This window comes from Saccostrea cucullata, unplaced genomic scaffold (assembly GCF_032062105.1).
Source record: "Saccostrea cucullata isolate Sc308-1 unplaced genomic scaffold, CSIRO_AGI_Scuc_v1 ctg336, whole genome shotgun sequence".
Lineage (NCBI taxonomy): Eukaryota > Metazoa > Mollusca > Bivalvia > Ostreida > Ostreidae > Saccostrea > Saccostrea cuccullata.
The window spans coordinates 37,501-55,640 of record NW_026926997.1 but is presented as its reverse complement, the minus strand read 5'-3'; the positions used below and the strand labels follow the sequence as shown (position 1 = coordinate 55,640).

Sequence of the window (18,140 nt, the reverse complement as noted above, 5' to 3'; positions counted from 1 at the left end):
TGTTATTTTGGGATATGATCATCTAATACTAATAGTATGTATAGTACTATGGTTTTCAATAAAAAATATCAGAACTTAACAGATTGTGAGGTACATCACAAAGTACATTTGCAAATACGTTGTGTACACCCTTAAAAAATTGGCAAGTAAATGACTTGGTTCTAAGTATGGCTTATACAAGATAATTTAAAAAATTACCAAGGTCACTACTTTCTTTCGGTTAAATTGTATTCATTTATTAAGCTCACCTGAAAGAAAATATATTTGATGCGATTTACTGCTCAGGACGTAAAATTTGTTAAAAATCTAGTTATTTTGAAAAAAAACAAGATGTGTTTGTGAAACACTATGCGCCCGGCGGCAAAAAAATTCTAAAAAAGCTATTTTTAGCATAAAAGTCACAGTCAAGGTCACAGGTTATTGATCTTGGTGTCATTTGAAAGGGCTTAATTAGTAGAGTATGCATACTAAATATAAAGTCTATATCTTTCATGGTTCAAAAGTTATGGCGAAGGTTAATGTTTGCAGATTTTAAAAGCTATTTTTAGCATAAAGGTCACAGTCAAGGTCTCAAGGTCATTGACCTTGGTATCATTTAAAAGAGCTTAATTAGTAGAGTATGCATGCCGCCAAATATGAAGTCTATATCTTTCATGGTTCAAAAGTTATGGCGAAGGTTAAAGTTTGCAGACAAACAGACAAACAAACAAACAAACAGACAAACAGGCAAACAGACAGACAGGACAAAAACAATGTACGCCCCAGATCTATCAATCCGGGCGCATAAAAAAACGTGCATAAAATATGGTGAATGTACAGGTCCGCGCACTTTTAAGCTCACAGGGTTTTTCGCACAAATTAAGATCACATTTTTCTTGCAATAAAACTTAAAATTATCAATCTTCAGTACGAGACATAACCCTTACATTATTAAATATTTCATGTGAAAGGTATACATCTCTAAAATCATTATCTTTAAAACTCGATGTTTTAAAAGGTAAATTCTTATAAATTGTAAGATACGTGTGTATGATTCTACCATAAGTATTTACAAATCAATTAATCGAGCTTTCTTTGATATTATTTAGTTGAAATGTTCAAATTGATTTCTTAGAGATGATTATTTTTTAAGTACTCTGCACATTTTTCATACTTTCTTGGTTTTGTCGAAATGCAACGCCGAAAATGACAAAACTGCATACAGAAATCATGACAAAGGATAAGATAATAAAGTATTTTTTATGTTTCAACATAGTCGATTGTTATTATTGAAAAGAAAATTCTTTAACGTTTTTGGCCTGCGACTTTGAAATTTTGAGTTGGAAGGTATCTTTCATGATGCTAGATTTCAGAAAGTTAACCTGAAAAAAGGCCATCTTTTTAATATGAAAAGCAGTCAAACAGATGAGAAATACTTATATCACCTTGTGCCTTAGTGTCATATTAATGTACAGAAAATACAGATGTTATGAACTGCCCTGTTTCTGTATATATAGGCAAGACAAAGATATGCTTAAAAATGAACGGATACAAAGATGGCTACATTTGATGAGAGACCCTGAAAAAACCATTTGGGAACTGTCATAATCTATCATCAATCAAAGAGCATATCCTACCAATCATTATGTGTGAATGATGTTTAAAGTAATGGAATAATATCAAAATTAAGTTATAAATCACTTTTAAAATATATTTTATTGTCACGTTATATAATATTGCATTATAATAATGTGACCTTGATTTTTGCGAAAAACAATGTGACTTTACATTAAAGTGGGTGGAGCTGAATAAAGATACTAAAGTAACAATCGCTAAAGATTCCCTTTATCACAATCTACTGGTTTCGGATGGATCAAGAGATTTTGATTAAAAACTCTCTCTGGTGAGAACGTAAAAGTGCCTGATGGTAGACACTAAGTCTATTCTTACCCTTCACTGGACGAATTAAAATTTACAAACCTATTTATAGGAGTGGGAAAAACTTGTTAATATCCTTGATAAACCTTATAAAGTCATTGATTGTTAGGCAGTTACAAATTATTGTGGTTTATTTTATGATGCATGGAATATATAATATGTTTCATTTCTGCAATTCAGTGCTAGGGAAAAAAAGTTTGGTTTTTTCTTTTTTTGCTTTTGAAATTCCTTATGTAAAGAATACTGAATCAATAAGAGAAGTGTCTTCTTAAAGATAATATATTACTTTTTTATAGAAAATATTCATTATGCAAAACAAAAATTACAAAAATTCACGAGATGTGATTTTTCGACAATTTGTTAAATAAAACATCACAACCCTGTGTACTTACCAATAAAAAGCAATATTAAAGTCAGATAATAATCAAAACATAAATACTGAACTATGTCTCATTTATTACAAGTTTATTGAAATAAATACTTAAACAAAGGAAATGCACATATGTATTCAAGTTTTTTTGTAGACTCATGAACTTTAAAAACTGATTTACATTTCTTAAATAATAATTGAAAATTGCTATCACTTATCCCAGGGAAACTAGAAAGACCATAAATAAAACCTGTATAATATATAAATACATAAAACATGTATAAACAAATACATAAATAAATAACAAATAATAAATAAATAACACTTTTCACTTTAGGAGCTGAAAAAAAACAACAACATTTAATTACTAATATTTTCAGTTATAGCAATTCGCATTTTTTTAATTGAAAGTTAATATTAAAGTAAAGTCCAAACGTATAAATTGATTCAATTTTGTCTGTTTTACAGTGATTCATATCTTCATAGTAAAGAAAAACCATTGTTTGGCTTGTTTACAATATTAATTAAGGATGGCCTACGGCAAGTATTTCATGTCATTTAATGCACTTTGGAAGATGAAGTCGTTACGCACGGACTAATTTTTGACAAAGGAGGCCATTGCAAATTGCACAATACGTCAAGTAAAAGTTGAAATTGCAATGAATCGAAGTGTCATTTCTTTGAATTTCAGTTACTATTTTGTTAATGGAAAATCATTCCGAAAAGGTGTTTCTATTCCAACTCAAAGAAAATAAATGTCTTATCGCTAAAAAATAAACCTCACATTAGAGTATACTATTAACATATTCCCAAATTTCAGAGGCAAAGCAGAATTTCTTGAATTCTATTTTTTTTTTTTTTTTTTTTTTTTTTTTTTTTTTTTTTTTTTGATGATTTTTCCTAATTTTTTTTTTCATTGTACAAAAGTTGAAAGCTACAAAAAAGATTAATTTCTTATAAAAATGACTTTCATTGATGTTGTAAATATGTTTTCACTGTATTATCTTCATTAAAATACAGCTATGCAAATACACTTCAATTTTTTTTTTCATTCTGATTTTTTAAAATTCAAAATTCATTTTTAAACCCTCTTTTAACTTAGTATTGATATCTTAGATAAATAAGTGTATCTAAATATCTACATGAGATATATAAAATTCAAGTGGTTGATTAAAATAAAACGAACAAATATAAGTATGATTAACAAATCTACTTTATGAGGCAATAATTTGCATAAAATAGTATTATAGTAAGTAATTTCATTCATAAATAAGCATGTTACCATGGTAACTTGACAGGTGGTAGCCACTTCCCAGAAATGATTTGGCAATGCACCGCAATATGTTTGATTGGTAGGGCCGTCTTGCGTGTGATGCTCTATTAATGATGTCCGCGTTGTCACGGCGATGACAGCAGACGTAAGAAGACAATACTGTCATTCACGTGACGAATTTGTCTCCATTTAGCAGACTAAGGACTTCCCCCTAAACCTCGCTCTGTATAAAAACATCACGTATCTATATCAATAAATATCATTTGAACTAAACATAAAAGTCGAAACACACATAAAAACTGAGGACAGAAATGTTTTAAATTTTGTTTTGGATTACACACTATTTAATTAAAAGTAAGTATTTTAATGTATTATTTTTGTGCGGTTTGTGCCTAATTCAGCTTGAAATAGATCGTGTTATATGATTCTTCTGAAATTTTTATTTTTTGTTTATTTTACTTGCAGAAACAGGATGGCAGTTCCAAAGTGTTTTATAAGTGTTTTGTTCCTCGGACTTTTACCTGTCACATTAGCTATGTTAGAACAATTGGACTACCCACTTCCTTATGCTCAGTGTTTATATAAAATGTGGAAAAAGTCCCATGGAATTCACCGGGAAGTGGCTCTAAGTATTTATCACCAGTGTTACTCTAACTACAGATGGAAAACGTCACAATTAAGAAACTTTGCCGCCAAGAACGTGACGTCTGGAACCATTAGGTATACGGGTAATCTAATCACTAGTGCTTTAGATAGAGTCGAACATAGCCGGAGAATGAGAAGACAAGGCCAAGACACACGAAGAGTCCGCAAAGAGTACCGAGTAATGACAGATGACGAACGAACCAGGTACCATGACGTCATCAACAGACTCAAGTTCGAGGAAAAGGTTAGTTTGAAGAAAATTTGCATTAGGGAAATAGTAAATCACAACTCGTAATGAAAAATTCTGATATATTAAGCATCTGAGGTTGAAAACATCTCATCTGCTGAACAATTCGCTTCACTTAGATGACATTCTGAGGTTCTGTTGTTGTTTTTTCTCATTTTTTTTAATTCAAGATTTTCAATGACCCTCATATATTTAAAGGGATTTTTTTCCAAAACTATTTACAATAATTATAAGTACGTTTGACTGAATTTTGTTTGTGGAAATCAATTTTAGATCGAAGGAGAGTCCAAATTCGATGTGCTCGCTTCATTCCACTCTGGTGCCACCCAATACACAGCTCATGGCGGATGTAATTTCTTGGGATTTCACCGTTTATACATTCTTATGTAAGTCTGACAACCTATCAGCAAGAATAGACACAAGGTTAATCAAGCTTGTAGCAATCACAATGCAAAGTGCGTCATGGTTTACGCAAGCAAAGAAAACCACAGCCTTCAATACACCATCAATCTAAATTAAGGGACTATTTATACAAGGAAAAAAACTTAATTTCGTGTACCATTCATTCTTAATTGACTTTTATTTATAAATACATATTCTAAGACAATGACTTTATAGCAATTATTTCATAAATATTTTTATGGAATTCTCAACTTTTCTAAAGCTTGAAAAATTGAAATGAAGATAAATTTGAATAAATCTATAGATTTATCACAATTTATGTTGAATAGGTACGAAGAAGCCCTTATCCAAGTAGACCCAGAAATAACCCTGCCCTACCTCGATTCCACCCTGGATTATAACATGGGACTGGAAAACAGTGCTAATTCCATGATCTGGCATGACGACTTTTTAGGTACAAAAGAGGGATTCGTCACTTCCGGGCCGTTTGCTAACTGGAATACAACGATCGGACAGCTCTTTAGAAATGTTGGAATTTCTGGTAGACCCATGAATGATGACGAGATAAAAAATATTACATCACGTACAAGAATGCATGAAGTATGCGGGGATGACGCTACGACTTTTCACGACATAGAATTCATACACGGTCCCTTTCATTTGTTCGTTGATGGAAATATGGGTATCATAGAAGTTGCCTCCGAGGAACCTGTGTTCTGGATGCACCACGCCTTCGTGGACTATGTGTGGGAATTACAAAGAGAGAATGCCAAGACCAATGGAGTGGACATTGAGACTGATTATCCCGAGTTATTTGGCGACGTCTATCATGGTCCTGACGAGCCTATGGGCGACATGATGGAGGGACTCAGCGTACGTGATGGATTGAGTGAGGTTTACACAAAAGACATCTACAAATACGCCCCAAGACCAACCTGCTCAGCTGAAAAGCCCGACTGCGGGTCACCCTATCTTTTATGTGTTCAGAATGATAAAGCAGAGTATAAATGCCGTTCAATGAGTATAGAAGAATATGATGAATTTAAATCAAATGGTGGCGGGCACACAGGTATCACCACAACGACTACCACGACAACGACAACTACGACAAGTACGACACCACAACCGACCACCACAGCCTGCCCCACCCTGGCCCCACCCTACCCCCCTCAACCAAAGAACAAAAAAGGAGACCTTCACAAACCCATCCAGAACTCCTTCTGTGTCAACGGTAAAAAGAATATTAATGAATGGATATACATTCCAGTCAGGGTTACAATTCGCCGACCCACAGATTTTGGAAACTATGGATCGTTTCCTGTTGTTAACGGAAAAGTTAATACAAACACAGACATTTACTCTTCAAAAGGATACACCAAATTGGATCGATACATGCGCAATGGAAGAAAACCTGCCGATTATGGAAGCTGTAAAAGTACATATAGTGGAGCCGGAGAAATCTATATTCAAACAGATGGTCTTAACTACGACGGGACCTACAAGGAGTTCGCCATTGTAGATCATAGATTGGCAGTATCCGTGTCTATTGCCTATGTTGCTATTAAGAACCCCGGGTCAGGACAGTCAGATGTTCTGATATCGGCTTATGATTCCTGTGGACGAGTCTGTCGTCCATCGTGTCTTGTTCCTGGTACTACCAATCTTTATCGACCATGTGCAGGTGCTCTTCGTGTAAACACAAAACAGCCTCTGATGTTTGGAGGGAGCTTTGGTGATTCAGTTCTTGGAGTCTGGGACTTTAACACAGAGAGATCTTGTCCCCAGTTTAACATCAATCAGATTTATGTATCCTTTTACTGTGACTATAGCGACCGATGGCCCTGGCAATCAGCTCTCACTCAACCAGGGGTTAAAGAACCAGAAAGGCCTCCAGCTGGAGTGAAGGTCAACCGGAAGTCAATGAAACCCAGTCCTCTACAAAGTATCAATGCTCCTCAGATGAGCCTGAATGCTCCAGCTAATGCCCCATTGATCATGACCACCACAGCAGCTGCCAACACAAAACCTATCCCAGCAAGTCCACTGAAAAGTAAGTCATCTTTATAATTTCGTACAAATCAGGAAATCCCCTATAGCCTTCTCGTTAAATATTTTGAAACTTTGCAATATTAATGTCTGCTGTGCACCTTCTTTCATCTTTAACATTTTATTTTTTAGAATGTCCATTGCCGAATAAAGGCTGTACGATAGAGAAGGCGGACTGTGATACGCCGTGCGAGGCCGGGAAGTATTACCAGTGTGTCAATTCCTGCGATCGCTTTGCCAGATGCTGGGCAGGGTTTTATTTTGTCCAGCAGTGCTACAAAGCTCATTTTGATCCACAAACAGGCAAATGTAAACTGGGCAAAGGCCACTGTACTGATCAAGAATGGAATCCCGGAACAAGACAGAGGGGTAGAAGGAAATTCGGCGGTGTCCGTGGATTTGGGATTGGTAAATAAATCCTTGTGCATGGGTTATACCAAAAAACTAGTAAAGAATTATAGAAAGAATCTCGGGGTCTGCAAAAGAAAATTTCTTTTTTAGGAATTTTTTTTTATTTTTTTGGCGTAAAGTAGAACATTTTCTTTTGCAAATTACAAATTCAGAAAATCCGATAGATTTATTATAAAAGCTCGAGAGATCTCTGATTGTAACGGAAAGTGCAATGATGTTTGTGAGGAAAAATCATTTACAAAGTGCAATATTTTGTTTTTCTTATGTGCCATATTTGTTTTTGCATTGATGTCTCTATGAAAGAAACCACGACAAGTCCCAAACAATAATGACAATATCAATGTTTATGTAGATTCTACAAATCGTCCTGATCACTGTTGTTTATATTTAAGTGTTCCTGGGATCATGATTAGATTTGTAGAGCAAAGCATCAATCAAATCCCTCCGCGAGCATGTGCCAAATTTGTCTTTTTTGTCGTAATTATATGCAGTTTAGTTTGGGTCTGGTTTCAATTTGTCTTCCTATACTTTCCTCGGTTCTAAATGGAGTGATCCGTGGAAAAATCTGTGATTGATTGGACAGCATAGTGCTAGTCATCCATTTTGTAATTTATTTTATTTTCATTCATGTAATATATCACATTTTGACTTGTTTTATACATATTTTAAATGTATATTTTGAAAATAAAAAGATATTTATTATTTTTTCTTGTCTGTTAATTATCTTACATTACAATTTTTCCGTGGATTTTCTCTATTTTATTTGGTTCTGCGCATGAAGTTCGTAATCTCCTAATACGTTTTAAAAGAACTCTACCTTATTTACTAACTTAGAATGATTGATCATTACTTAGTGTAAAATTCATTGAATCTACATAAAGAAAAAACTTTTCTACTTTTCATTTTGTAAGACATTGTGTCTTGCTTACAACCTTCAAGAAACAGAACTTCATAATATAAAAAAAAATGAATATTTTGATTGGTTCGTGTTGAATAAGATCTCTTTAATTCTATATTCTTATCCGAAAAGGGTGTCACTAGTATTATAACCATAACCGTACATGATCAATTCTGCTTTTGCCAAAAAACAGCGGTAAATTTTGCTATTCACTTTGTTACAAAATTCGTTAACGGTAAATAGCAATGGACAACACTATAATTTGTATCAATTTATTGCGTTTCTATGACCTTAATTTTCCATGTTGGAAGTCTGGTCATCATGATTTTTGTTGAAACTTAAGAATTTTAAAAAACAAATTTTTCAAAAGTAAGAAACATTTGTTCAAAAATACTTACATAGTATGATAAGTGTAAATCTTATAAGATTGTAATGAAATTAAGAATTGATACAAAAAATATAGGTGTGAAATAGATAGGTTTTGCTTGACCAAGAAAGAAAGTCCATATAAATAAGCCTGAACTTGGAGAATATATTCTGAGGAATCGGAAAGGAATGCTGGGTTTGAGGGAACAGTTAGCAATAGCGCCCTGTTATCTGCAGACCTATTTTTGTATTTATGTGAAGCAGAGTTTATTGAAACTCTTAAACATGACAAGAAAAAAATGCTTGCTGTAGTCTTCAACTGAACATTTAGATACTAGTATATCAACATTCTTTTTTGGAAAACGGGATGATTTTAACTTTTCACCAATTAGGGAATACCCGTAATTTATATCACAATTGATTCGATATGCAATTGCAAGAGCATGATATATCCCGAGGTAAATTATTGAAATTAAAGGCACCGAAAAGTCTGACACCTGTGTTTCATGTTTGGATATTTCATTAGAAAAATGCGTAAATGGTCATCTATCAACAACTTTTTATGAAAAACGTGATGATTTTAACTTTTCAATCGTCAGCTCCGCTTACTTATGTTACAACATACCCTGATCCCACCTCTGATGTTTAAGAGGTCTGTATATGCTCTGCTCCTGATTTGTATTGTTTTAATGGACTTTTGAACTTGAATATTGTTCGTTATTTCCATACATTTCAGCAATAATAATAATTTTTTAAAAAGTAATTCTAAAGTCATTTTCAATAATTCAGACTCCCTCACATTCAAGAGACATTAATTATGGAGTGTGTCATATTTAAATAATTTAGGATCATTTTATCAATTTGGAATGTATAACAAATTATGCATCATTTTAAATGTCTTGCTATTTTTTCTGATGAATTAATTAACATTTTAAGTAACGATCTGCGTGTTAAAATGCACAATAGTTTATAATTATTTTGTAAGATTTATTAAGAGAGATTGGGCATTGCACAATTGGTGCTTCATGTGAAAGAAAAGTAATTGGCTGTAAAGTGAATAATGCATCTTAATACATCATAAGTACAATTTAATAGTCTTAAAATTAAATGTAGATTGGATACAAATTTGCTGATTTTTTTCTCTAAGGCACAATTATTATTCATGATTCTTCATGGCAAAGCATTAAAGAGGGAAATAAATAATTCCAGAATGATGTAGCGGTTTGTATTTTAAGTATCACCTCATAATACTACCACTCTAAACAAAATGCAAGTACAAAACGTAAATGGTTTTATTGTGCAGTGCAATTCAAATATTTTTCATTACAAAACTCTTTAATGCAATTCTATCATTCTAATAGTAATGTCTTTTTTTGGTTGCATATTTATTTTCATTCATGATTTAACATTATATAGTATGACAAATTACAATTTGTAGATAAAAATTGCCAGTCTTATTTGTAAAGATATAAAAACAAAAACAAAGAACTAATTCACGTCACGACTGGTTTTATAATATCGTATTTACGTGTAAAATTTTCATTACTCCTAAACCTACATTTATATTTTTCATGACATAGTTCAAGTTGTCAGACCAATCAACTTCAAAATCGAGCCTGCTCGTAAACTATGAATACGCTGACACTTTTATATGTATATGTTAATTATAAACGTATATTATTCTTTGAAGCATTCTTTAATCAGAAGTTATTTTAGGGGAGGGGGTTGAGGGGTGGAATTACATCTTGAGGCCACTGTCAAAGATTTTGATGAAACACGTTTATCAACAATCTCATTATAAGTTAATATTTCGCAAATTCTATGATCAATAAAATGATTTTGTTAGCGAATACAATATATCAATATTGACTTTCTTATTTGGAATGTTGACTGATGTATTTTCGTACAAATTGATAGCTTAACTGTTGATTGATTGTATATTGTTTAATATCCCTCTCGTAAATTTTTCACTCATATGAGAACGCCCTTAGTTTAACTGAATTATCTAGTATGAATTTTCCCTTTACATCGTCATAATAAAGAGCACCTGTACGTGACTGGACATGACCGGCATGTTCAATCCTCAATGGCACCTGATCCTTCCCCTGTGTTCAGACGTCCTTCTTTGCTCGGCTCACAATTTGCATGATTGGACTCAAACACGCTTGCTGTTCGTTTTCTTCACATTGATTTATGTATAATTTAAAATCAGGAAAAATTAAATCCCTTTAAATCCTCGTTGTTTTCATAAATAGTTGAAAATCCACATCTGAAGCCTCAGATATATATTTTTATCTACGTATATTTTTTATTATATGTATTATTTATATACATGTACTTGTAAATGGTTTGAATTTTGAAAGTGGGGGGAGGAAATCTTACCTGAAAAAGTTGACAAGCAAAAAAAAAAGGGGGAGAAACTAATATGTTTTTCCTTTCGATATCCATTTTTTTTAAGCAAGTACTATATTTCCTTCATATTACTTTACTTTAGCCTTTCAGTGAACATTTTCAATAGTAAAAGTATTGTTGGTTGCTACTTTTAAACTTCTGCATTTACAAATTTTTTTACAATTTTTTTTTTGTATTCTGCAAAATAAAAAGAATAAAAGTTTTTTTTCTTGCATAAAAATACATCAATTATAGGAAAAAATTAAAATATATTGATAGGATATATTACAAATGGTCGACTCTAGACCTAAATCGGTCTATGTTACAACCTATGTATTCATGCAGATTTAATGCAACCTATATCATTCACCGCTCTCCGTACATGTAGCAGAGTAATATGAGCTGTCTAACTTATGTTGTTGTGTGAGACTAGTTTTATGAAAATTTTAACCATAGGTTTTCATTAATATTTTTAGCAAAAGATTTTAAATGTCTATATACCTTTTCTTTACTTATTTAATTAGATATTCATATGATGCATTCATTAACAACATTTAAAAAAAAAAAAAATTAAATCATTTTGTTGCTAATATCGGCCTTTCGATGTTGTAACCATACATGTAGTTTAAAAGCACAGGCACCTGACGTTACTTATTTTTCTTAATTAAAAAAAATATATGCCCATACCTAATAATAAAGGTACGGGTATATTTTTTTTATTTAAAGAAAAATAAGTAACGTCAGGTGCCTGTGTTTAAAAGGGATGTCTTAAAGACCTATTAAATATAATTCTGGTATGGCATTCCTCCTTAAATTAATAATGCTGATCCTAGTTCAGAGCTTCGTTTGCTGCTATAACAAGTGGTCGTAAAGAATGTAAAAGATCTCTGAAAGTTAATACAATATAAGTATATACATACTAATGAGAAAAAAATATTTTTGTTTGGTTGACATTGTATTCGTCAGCAGTAGTTTCCACACTATGACGCTGTACAGTACTATAAATAGGGACGGTAAACGACAAAATATTTATAGTTTTTGTTCATTGTTAGGTGTCTGGTACTATGACGTCAACAACTAGATTGACCTATTTATAATTAACTTCGGGTTCAAAGAAAAAGTCGTTACCTGGACAGTCAAACAGGATGCAAAGTGCATCTCCATAACTGTAGCAAGACAATTAATCAAACTGGGGTTTTTCTCTTTATACAAATTATGTTTTGTTAATAAATTTGCAACTGTGAAGAAAAGTTTTGCTTGGTGATTCCCCTCTCTTGTACACGCTATTTAAAGCTTTTAATTAATAAATATTAATATACTTATCTAATTTAATTTGATTTTTGATACATATATATATAGTATGTAATTGGTGGTATTTTAAATGAACAGTATATCATCTTTTAGAAATATGCATATAAGCTTAGTGATAAGGTCGATTTCCAAACGAAAAAAACATGAATCATTTTTTGAACTGTATTGCACACAGATGTTTTAAAAGAATTAAATTTTTTTTTTCAAAGTTGATTACCGTGTAAATATACAAATTTGTAACATCATGAAGAAAAATAAAATAATTTCCGGATCTCTTAGAAAATCATTTCTAAATTTAAACCTGAAAAAAGGAAAACAAAATAACGATGCAATTTTTCAAAAAAGAAATATAAAATGTTGGAAAAATGCAAAACAAAGGAAAAAACAATTCATAACTTCTTGATAATCTATTTTTACGGCATTTGCGTAGTTCAAAGGTAACATTAATGAAACAGGTGAGAAAATCAATCACTGACAAAATGATCTGCTCATCGAACAAGTGTCATCGATGTCGCACACTCTGATACGAGCATTCCAAATCTTCAAATAAAAACCCAAGGATGTCAGTGGACGACATGTTGTGACGTCACAGAAAATCGTGGTTATTTCCTCGTAAAATCGAGAGTATAAGAATAGACGGCAGAAAAAAGACACCATCAAAGACGTGAGACCTAGCAACCTCTAACAACTAGAACACCATTGTCAAAACTGCAATTAAAAGGTACAACTTACAAATTTTCAATTACGTTCTTTTTTATTGTTTGCAAAAAAATAAATCTTTAATTAATTATTAAATTAACGTAAGTGTTTGAAAAGCAATTTATCCTTTATGTATTTTTTTCAGATGGGCAGCATCACATTATGCCTGCTGGCATTATGCATCCTGTTTATACAGACGAATGGTCTCCTACGATCTAGAGATCTTCCAAATGAGATGGCAAAATGCTTAAACAAGTTTTACAAATCGTGTACTATCGAAGATGAGGTGGGACTTTCTATTCTGCATAACTGCATTCAGGAATATAAGTGGAAGCCTAATCCAGAGCGACAATATCCGGTGAAGCGACTCAGTCCAGGCGCTATAGCCTACGGCGAGAGGCTGGCCAGAAGGGTACAGAGTCTGGGCTCTCGCCGGGGTAAAAGACAGGCGGTGCGCAGGAGAAAGGAATACCGGATGTTGACTGATGATGAGAGAAACAGGTACCACAACGCTGTCAGGAGACTCAAAGAAAGTCGGGTAAGCATACTTAGTAGAATTCATTGCTCTCAATATATGTGATAATGAAAGAAGAAAAAGGGAGGAGCTAGCATAATTAACAATGACTAATGCCCTATGTTTATCTTTAGAATGGAGAATCTCAGTACGACATGATTGCATCTATACACACAGGCGATATAGAACAGACGGCTCATTTTGGGTGTCATTTTGCAGGGTTTCACAGGGAATATCTGAAAATGTAAGTCATCAGTGCAAATACAACTCTAAGTTCAAACACATGTAATCAACATTTTTAAAAATATTTAGTAAAAACTGTATTTTTTCAACTCATTTTGGCTTGATTTTAGATATGAAACACTGTATTTTAGTTCTTTTTCCATTGAATTATTGTCAACCTTGCAGTAATTTGTTGGATTTTCTCCAGGTACGAGGAGGCCCTTCGAGAGATTGACCCCAGCGTGACCCTCCCTTACTGGGACTCCACAATAGAACAGTACATGGATAGCAGTGCGGAGTCGCTTCTATTCACAGCAGAATTCATGGGTAATGGCAATGGAGAGGTAACGTCTGGACCTGCTGCTAATTGGCAAACAGAAACTGGTCCTTTAAGAAGAAACATTGGTGTTGAGGGGGAACTTTACCTATTCGAAGAAATTCAGAATATTACTAACCAAACACGGTTTACAGATATATGCGGGTTAACAAGAGATGTAGAGAGCAATGGTTTGGAATTCCATCACGGTGACATTCATCTGTGGGTTGGTGGCAACATGGCGGAACTAAACACTGCAGCAGACGATCCTCTTTTTTGGATGCATCACGCCAATGTGGACAGAATTTGGGAACTTCAGCGGAGTTTTGCTCGCCGAGCTGGTGTTGATGTTGATAACGACTACCCTACAGATCCAAACGACTTCGGAAACGAGTTCCATGCACCAGATGCAGAGTTCGGCTTATTTAGAACAGACCTGCGTGTTAGAGACGGTGTAAGTGGTCAACTTATAAATGGAATTTATCAATACGAGCAACCTCCAACCTGCAGTGCCAACAGAATGGACTGTGGCTCTAATCAATTACGTTGTGCTCAGCTAAATGGGCGATATCTCTGCATTTCTAAAACTCTTGAAGAATATCGAAGAGATTTGGAAGAAGAGAGAACCAGACCAGGTGGTAATAATAGAGGATTTCCTAGACAACCCACAAATCCATGGTTCAATAGACGGTGGTTTGGTGGAAATACCAGAAACCCCTCACGCCCAATGCCACGCGTTAACCCCGGTGAACCAGAGGCCATCACCTACCCACTGATTGACCAGTGCTCAGCATTTGAATACAAACCTATCCAAAACAGTTTTTGTGCTAACGGTCGTAAGGACGTTAAGGAATGGGTTTATCTCCCAGTCAGAGTTATTTCTCAGAGGGATCCATCATTCACCAAATATGATTCTTATCCCGTAAGAAGCGGTAATATCCGATCAGGAAGTGATATTTACTCTTTGAATTCTTACACCAAACTGAAGTCCGCTTTGAACCCAGGCAGTCCACAGTGCTATCAGAAATGTCGATCCTCGCAAACTGGAGCAGGAGAAGTATTTGTCAGAACCGACGGAATTTCTTATACCGGAACATACCAAGAATACGCCATTGTAGATCAGAGACTTCCGGTCTCTGTTTCAGTTGCTTACGTCGCCGTGAAGAGCCCAGTCCGAGGGAAGACCAGTGCTGTTATTTCAGCGTATGATTCCTGTGGAAGGGTTTGTCGTCCATCTTGTTTAAATCTTAGAAGCAAGAAATATGAACCATGTTCCGGTGCGATAGACGTTACCACGAAAGCGCCACATTTGTATGCTTATTCACTGGGAGATTCCATAATGAAGCTGTACGGCCTTAACGGTGCCCCTCAGTTCAACGACAACGAAATTTTCCTGTCATTCTTCTGTGACTACAGCAATAAGTGGTAGACGGTCATCGGGCAAGCCAAAATTCAGCCGTCTCCCCGCTGGACCCGACCCACGTATCCTGGAATTCAGGGACCATCACCCAAAATCAGTAATCAAGTAGCTCCTCAGAAAAAGTTCAACGGAAACAAACCACTTTCTGGCGTCATAAATCGTAAGTTGAAATTTTTCTTGAATTGCTTGAGCTGCTTTAATGTTGCTACCTTTTTAAAATATAAAATATTGCTTTGTTCTTTTAGAAAATTCATGCAGATGTAATTATCTTTGAAAGAAAATCTTAAGACTTAAGATGTTTCATTTTATCACCAAGTTTTTAAACTTGACAGGTTCTCCTACATTAAACCTTGAACCTATTCATTCATTTTTAAACAAATCTATTTGTTTCATTTCAGACTGTGATCTTGGTAACGGATGCATCATTCAAAGACCCGGCTCTTGTAATAGCCCATGCGCTGAAAACCAGATCTACGAATGCACCAACGCCTGTAACAGATTTGCGAGATGCTCTATGGGAAAATATTTCGTCAACCGATGTTACGGCGGCCATTTTGATTCTGCAAGCAAAAAGTGCAGACCAGGAATCGGAAGATGTTCCATGCACGAATATAGACTTTAAACTGTATTCCGTGGATAATAACTCTACATGTGCCAATTATAAACTGTCTGTGATAGTATGAAATGTAGATGAGTGAATGTTAGCAAGAGAGAGTGGGGACAGAGAAGGAAGGAGAATTTCATAGAATGTCAATCTGAGATGTGTAGAGATTCTCATACGATACACTGTGTGTACGAAAAAAGGGATGTTCGTATTTGATTTGAATTAAAGTCTCAATAAAGCTTCGAAAATAAGGGGAAATGCATGGGAAAATTAAATAAAACCAAAGAAGCAATCCTATCCATTACTAAAAACCCTCAGGATTTTAAAAAAAGTTTGTTATAAATGGTTTACTTTTTTATCGCGTGTATGTGTGGAAAAATGAAAAGGGGCATGCGATAACTTGTGTTATCGTACATCTGCCGTTTTCGTTCAATTTGTTTACAACATAGAAATCCATTAAAAACCTAAACAATTGACACCTTTGTTTTCTTTTTTCCTTATTAATGACAGATGAAAGGGATGTATATTGAACGTAAGGGATTAACAACCTTTAAGGAAACAAAAAAAAATAACAGAAATTATAGAATGGAACATTACGTCAATGGGTTTCCACATTTATCCCGAGAGAAACCGCGCGCCCGTTCCCCTCGGGCATTGTTACCTGATAGACAACAGGTAAACTGTTTTTTAACCACAGAGTGAGGATTTGTATGTTTGACAACTTCTGTATAACATGTTCTGATGTTCATTGTGTCATTATATGAGATCATCTAAACCACTTGGTACAGGAATAATTCTTTTCCTTCAAATGAAAAAGCATTTTCTCATATTTCCTTAATTTAACACAACCAAATTTTATTTTATTTTCAAAAAAGAAAACCCCATCATCAATTTCTTTGTTATTTCAACCATTTTAATCACTTATATATTTACTGCAAAAAGCAGCTTTTCGTGTTCCATAACTGTCCTTGAAACATTTGATTGAACATCTTATTCAAATTCATAAGTTCTTTCAATCAAAATGGGTGTTTCGTCTTTTTTTTCAGGTCATTGAAATTACATGTATTATATAAATCGTACATTGTGCATTGTCATGCCAGCTTTCCGATTATACAATGAACATACGTATGTTTTTTTGACATGATTATAATGATTAATCGATTGTCAGTCTTAAAAACGTTTTCCTGGAACATCAATTTCCCTTAAACTTTTAGGGAAGCTTTGTTTTTATAATACCTTACACTAATTAAAAAAATACAAGAGGCCCACATCGCTCACCTGATCAAATCGGCTTGGAAAAAGCACAAACCGGATCAAAACTGAAAAGTAACTGAAGGGGGGGGGGGCTTTAATTTTAATACTACTTGAGAATGCCTTCATATTTATACAGCATATGACTTTACTGTTCTTGATAAAAAGATTTTTTAAAAACATTTTCTTCCTATATATTACTTCGTAATAATTTGAATTTGATTCCCCATTGTTTCCCTTCTTGCCCCAATGGGCCATGATTTGAACAAATTCAAATCTTCCATACATGAGGATGCTTACATGTCAGTATGACTAAACAAAGCTTTTCTGTTTTTGGGATTTTCCCCTATATTTTCTATGTAAAACTTTGATCCAGCATTGTGGCCCCATCCTACCATTGGGGGTTATGATTTGAACAAATTTAATTCTACACTACCTGAGGATGCTTACATATAAATATCACTAATCATGGCTTTGCAATTCTTTAGAATAAGATTTTTAAAATATACTTTAATGTAAAACTTGAAACCCCCATTGCGGCCCCACCCTATCCCTGGGGGTTATGATTTGAACAAACTAGAAACTACACTACCCGTGGATGATTCCATATAAATATCACTAATCATGGCTTTGAAGTACTTGAGAAGAAGATTTTAAAATTTCCATATCTAGTTTTATGTAAAACTTTGATCAGCCATTTTGGCCCCACCCTACTATCGGGGGTCATGATTTGAACAAACTTGAATCTACACCACCTGAGGATGATTTCATATGAGTTTTATCTTTCATGTCTCAATGGTTCTTGAGAAAAAGATTTTTAAAGAAATTTCCTACATA

The 18,140-nt window shown here is 34.0% G+C and overlaps 2 protein-coding genes across 3 annotated transcripts; both read left to right on the top strand.

The window, feature by feature from the left end:
- Positions 1 to 3,801: 3,801 nt before the first annotated feature.
- On the top strand, positions 3,802 to 8,016 carry LOC134273192 (uncharacterized). Of its 2 annotated transcripts, XM_062755372.1 has the most exons (5): positions 3,802 to 3,914; positions 4,026 to 4,449; positions 4,726 to 4,838; positions 5,184 to 6,904; positions 7,033 to 8,016. In XM_062755372.1, the coding sequence occupies exons 2-5, from the start codon at positions 4,033 to 4,035 to the stop codon at positions 7,314 to 7,316; spliced, it is 2,535 nt and encodes an 844-aa protein (XP_062611356.1). In that variant the 5' UTR covers positions 3,802 to 3,914; positions 4,026 to 4,032; the 3' UTR covers positions 7,317 to 8,016. The 2 variants fall into 2 exon arrangements, with proteins under 2 accessions (XP_062611356.1, XP_062611357.1); XM_062755373.1 differs by lacking the exon at positions 3,802 to 3,914 and having other exon boundaries at positions 4,018 to 4,449.
- Positions 8,017 to 12,935: 4,919 nt separating this feature from the next.
- Positions 12,936 to 16,528, top strand: LOC134273191 (putative tyrosinase-like protein tyr-3). The gene is made up of 5 exons (XM_062755371.1): positions 12,936 to 12,998; positions 13,122 to 13,514; positions 13,625 to 13,734; positions 13,921 to 15,608; positions 15,847 to 16,528. Exons 2-4 carry the CDS (start codon positions 13,122 to 13,124, stop codon positions 15,455 to 15,457), a joined length of 2,040 nt encoding a protein of 679 aa, XP_062611355.1. The 5' UTR covers positions 12,936 to 12,998; the 3' UTR covers positions 15,458 to 15,608; positions 15,847 to 16,528.
- Positions 16,529 to 18,140: the final 1,612 nt, after the last annotated feature.

Excerpts from the sequence above, each read along its gene's own strand:
- LOC134273192 (XM_062755372.1), top strand. The coding sequence starts at position 4,033 with ATGGCAGTTCCAAAGTGTTTTATAAGTGTTTTGTTCCTCGGACTTTTA. Across the intron at positions 4,839-5,183 it reads CACCGTTTATACATTCTTAT|GTACGAAGAAGCCCTTATCC; the intron begins GTAAGTCTGACA and ends TATGTTGAATAG. Across the intron at positions 6,905-7,032 it reads CCCAGCAAGTCCACTGAAAA|AATGTCCATTGCCGAATAAA; the intron begins GTAAGTCATCTT and ends TTTATTTTTTAG.
- LOC134273191 (XM_062755371.1), top strand. The coding sequence starts at position 13,122 with ATGGGCAGCATCACATTATGCCTGCTGGCATTATGCATCCTGTTTATA. Across the intron at positions 13,515-13,624 it reads GGAGACTCAAAGAAAGTCGG|AATGGAGAATCTCAGTACGA; the intron begins GTAAGCATACTT and ends GTTTATCTTTAG. Across the intron at positions 13,735-13,920 it reads CACAGGGAATATCTGAAAAT|GTACGAGGAGGCCCTTCGAG; the intron begins GTAAGTCATCAG and ends GATTTTCTCCAG.